We start from the raw sequence: 4,478 nt of genomic DNA on the forward strand, positions 1-4,478 counted from the left end.
CTCAAGTCCATTCTCTACGTCTTCATCTTTATTCCTGTCCTGCCCCTAGGTTCTTCAGAACGCTTTTTTTTTAGGTTCCATATATATGTGTTAGCACACGGTATTTGTTTTTCTCCTTCATCAATCATTTTCTCACAAGCTGCACAGCTTCTTACAAGCTGCTCTCACTTCTGCTCATTTTTGTAGTCCTGCTTCCTTCCTCTGCTTTCTTGTGGCTTTTCTTCCTCTATTACAGGGGTTCGTATGTGATTTTGACTTGCTGTGGCTCCTGACATCGCTGCTGTTAGATAGGTTCAGTCTCTTGGTATCCTGACTCCATATTCTTGGGAGAGATAATCAAATAGGCTCAGCTTGGGTCCATTGTTGGACTCTATCAGCCGTGATAGGGAAGGGGGAGCAATTCCCAAGAAGGGGCCTGGCAGGTACTTCAAAATATGCTTACTGTATTGCACAGAGGCCTGTGGATTACTGGTGGCTATTTATTAGGTAATCCTCATGTTAGCTGATCTAGGCTTAGCTTCACACAGTGAACTCTGATTAGCAGGGCAGGTTCCCCGGGAAGACCTGCCAGCAGTGTGCATTCCTTTGGTCTTCTCCCTTCCCCCTTGGCCATTATTTACTCCCCACCGCCTCGTTTCTCCCCCAGCCCCCTGCCCCCATGCACCCTATATGACTGACTAGTAAGCACCTGTGTCATTTGCCAAAGTACTGAATGAAAGCTCTTAAAGTGCCATGGAGGCTGTTCAGCCACTCATGTTTATACCCACAGGCTGGCCCTAGGCTCTCCTCTCCATTTGGGTGGAGGAATGTCCAACTTTCTGAAAATTGCCTTGTTCCAGGGGATTGGCAGTTAAGCGAAAGTCATCACCATGTTGATTCCAACCAGGGTTGATCAGTTCCCATCTTTGCTTGGCAGTAAGCTTAAGAAAACAGTATGCTTTTGTTTCCCCCTAAGAATTTGTGATCTCCTTGGGGAAGTACCACCCAGATGCCTGAGGGAGAGAGAGGAACCTTCTTGAAACATATGTCCATATGACCACAGTACAAGGTACTAAGCTGTGTGTGAAGTGAGAATGTTGTAGGGTTCAGGGAGACAGAGCTCAGGGAGGAGCTGGCTGATATATTTTAGCAAGGTTTTACAGAGGAAGTGGGGACTGAGCTAGACCTTGAAAGTGGGAGTTGCTATTACCTATGGCAGGAGGAGGAGGGGAGGACATTTCTCTTATGTGTATATCTGGCATCAGTAAGGAGAGAGTCTGGCTGAAGGAGAGAGTGCAACATGGGTAGAAGTAGGTAGACGTGGACTGGAGGATGAGCTCCCAAATTTTGTAATAACATTTGAGGTTCTCATAAAAGTTCTATTTTTGGAGGCTAGGGGCAGTACTTAGAGGTGTCACTGTGGAGCCCCTTGGATACTGTTCTCGTGCCCTCTCCATGGATCAGAGCAGTCCCTATTTAGCAGGGGTAAGGTGGTGGGACCTCTAACACAGGACCCAGCTATCACTGAGGTACGTGAGGAGCTGGAACGTTAAGCCAGCAGTGCTGACGCGAGCCCACTTCTCCGTGGGCCTATCCGAGAACTGGGAGGTTTGGATAGGAGTGGGGGTGGGGGAGATCAGGGGGGTCTATGTAAGCTTGGGAATGGTAGTTAGCCTCTATCAACCTCAGTTTCTTCATCTGTAAAATGGGAATAGGAATGTCTATTTCGTGGTTGTGAGAATTAATTGAGAGGATGTATGTGAAATTGTCAGGCACATGACAGGCTTTTTAAAAAATAATTACATGCAAAACATTGTCTCCCTAACTGCTAGGTGACCTGCCACCTGCATTTAAATTGACCTTATTTGTTTTTGGGCCTCTCTTGTCCCCATTCTCTAATGTGGCCATGGAGAGGTCTTGTGCCGCAGGTGGTTTGAAACTTTGGGAATCTGAGTGGGGAAGAATGGGTGAAGTTCACCATTCCTGGGCCTGGGGGGAATTTCCAAAAATGGTTCGGGCTCTCAGAATGCATGAATATGTGGTAGCACATGCCTTTGTATCATTACTTGTCAACAGTGATGGGATGTTTTCCTCTCAGCTGGGGCAGATGGGGGATGTCCCCCATTTGCCTCTTCTCCTGGTTCTGACCAGTCCATCGGCCCCTTTGCCTTAGGCAGACAGGATAGAAATGATGTGCTTTGTAAAGAAAGGTTGGGCGTCGGTACCCTCAGCTCAAGCCTGCCACTGACTTTATGGTTTTCTTCCTAGGTCTGCTGACGTTTGTGAACTGTGCCTACGTCAAGTGGGGCACACGTGTGCAGGACACATTCACTTACGCCAAGGTCCTGGCACTCATTGCCATCATTGTCATGGGCCTTGTTAAACTGTGCCAGGGTAAGAAGGGCCCCAGGTCGGAAGGAGGGTGGGTGACTCCGGGAGTTCCCCTGCATTCCCTGAGGAGGATGTGGGGACTCCGTTAGCTTTACTGCTCAGCTCTCTGTATACGTGCTAGACTGTGTCAGTGAGAACAGGAAATCTGTTCTCGGGCTTCTTGGGTGAGGCTGGTTTGGCCTAGTGGACATGAGTTAGCCCCTCCCTCAGGGCTGCTTTCCCTTTGTGGTAGTGGGGAGCATTGCAAGAAGCCAGCCGAAGGCCTAGGAGCTTTTGAAACTTGGGTTGTAATTGGGTCATAAAAGTAATCAGTGGAGCTCTGGCTCCTGCTTTTGGTCTGTGACCGCCAGTCAGTGGGGAGGAGGGCTTGGCCCTCCTTGAGAGGGGTGGGAAGTGTGTGGGTGGCAGGGAGATGGGGTCTGGAAATGAGTGGTTATTTTGCAGCCTTTACTTTTCATCTGGACTTGCTCTTATTTAGCATTTCCTCCCAAAGTCAGCTCTCAGCAAAATATTAAAATATTGTGAAGTTGGCACTGACTTTCCTGCCTGTTGGCTTTAGAGAGCTTTTCATTCCCAGATCAGAGCAGGCTGACAGGGAGGGTAACCGGCCTCCCAATATTCCCTGACCCCTTAGAGAAGTCCTGAGGTGCCCTTGGCCAAGGATGTCTCAATCATTAGACAACACAGTTCTCTGGGTCATCTGTCTCTAAACTTGGCTGTGTTTACAATCTCCTGAGGAGCTGAGACTCCAATCTCAGACCTATTGGATCAAACTCTGGTTGGCTTGGCGTTCAAAAAGATATTTTTTGGGGGGAATTCCCTGGTGGCCTAGTGGTTAGGATTCTGGCTTTCACTGCCCAGGGCCCAGGTTCAATCCCTGGTCAGGGAACTAAGATCCCACAAGCCGTGTGGCGTGGCCAAAAAAACAAAACAAAACAAAAAAAGAAAAAGGTGTGTTTTTAAGAAGTGCCCTGGGTGAATCTTAGGCAGCTGGTCCAGTACCTTTGTACCTCTGTGCCAAGTTAGTACAGCCAGCCATCTGGATGTTCCTAGAGTCTCTGAAACATCTTGGGGTCAAATTGGGTAGTTGAGTAATTCTTCCTCCAGGATCTGTGCCCTAGGGAACAACTACTGTGTATGCTGAGTGGCACCCCTGGGGTTCGGGAGTCTCTACTTTCCCTCCTCTTTGTTGCACACCCAGCCCTTTTTGCCACATTGGAGGATGGGTCTAGGCTTTCTGCAGTGGGTGACAGCAGGCTTTCTTAGAAGTCTGGGTCTTGTTAAAAACCTCCAATGTGTCTAGAAGGTCTGTCTCCTGGACAGCTGGGTGCTGTTCCCTTGGCTTGCAAGTCTGCAGTCTCTGGAGGCCTCCAAGGAGGATGACAGATGTCTAGGCTGCCTCTCCAAAGGTGACGGTGGCCCAGGCCTACCCCAGGCCCAGTGAGGAATAAGATCCCAGTTCCTTCGAAGCCTGTGATTTCCTGCCACACACAACCGTAGCCACTGCGAGTAGAGCAACAGAGTTCTCTCCATGAGACAGAAACCCATTTGACCAAGTTGTGGAACCGTCTGGGCCATGAGAGGTAGTTCCACAGGAAGATCTAATTGTTAATGAAAAATGACTCCTTTATGTGAAACAGGGTTCTTTCTAAAAATAGGAAGAAGAACTGTGGCCTACCATGTGGTCTCCTGCAGGAAATGGAAATTCACTAGGGCTTTGGAAAAGGTGTTATCACATCAGAAGGCAGCCAGGAATGCCTTTGTTTTTCTGAGATTGTCTAGTTCTACTAAAGGAAAATGAACTATTCAGAGGGAGTGGGTGGGGTGCGGGGAGCTGGTGGTGGTGGTTCTTTTGGTATTAAATTGTTTTTGTTTTTTGTTTTCTTCTCCCTGCCCTCTTGCTTTTCCCTTCTTTTCTTGACCCTCCTCCTCTCTCCCTTTCTTGCCTCTCCCCTTCCTCTTTCTTGCTGCCCCTCCCACTCCTTCCTCTTCTCCTTACACCTGCCATCTCTCCTGTCCTTCTCCTTCTTCTTGCCTCTCTCCTTCTTCTTGCCTCTCCCCTTCCTCTTTCTTGCTGCCCCTCCCCCTCCTTCCTCTCCTCCTTACTC

The 4,478-nt window shown here is 48.9% G+C and overlaps 1 protein-coding gene across 8 annotated transcripts in view; it reads left to right on the forward strand.

Annotated features, from left to right (window-relative positions):
- Nucleotides 1-4,478, forward strand: part of SLC7A6 (solute carrier family 7 member 6) — a 41,730-nt gene that overhangs the window by 28,644 nt on the left and 8,608 nt on the right. For all 8 annotated transcript variants that reach the window (XM_024124816.3, XM_024124817.3, XM_024124820.3 and 5 more), the window contains one exon: nt 2,248-2,373. In XM_024124816.3, the coding sequence (XP_023980584.1) occupies nt 2,248-2,373 (126 nt within the window). The remainder of the gene's footprint in view (nt 1-2,247; nt 2,374-4,478) is intronic.

Source organism: Physeter macrocephalus, chromosome 17 (assembly GCF_002837175.3).
Source record: "Physeter macrocephalus isolate SW-GA chromosome 17, ASM283717v5, whole genome shotgun sequence".
In the NCBI taxonomy this organism is placed as follows: Eukaryota; Metazoa; Chordata; class Mammalia; order Artiodactyla; family Physeteridae; genus Physeter; species Physeter macrocephalus.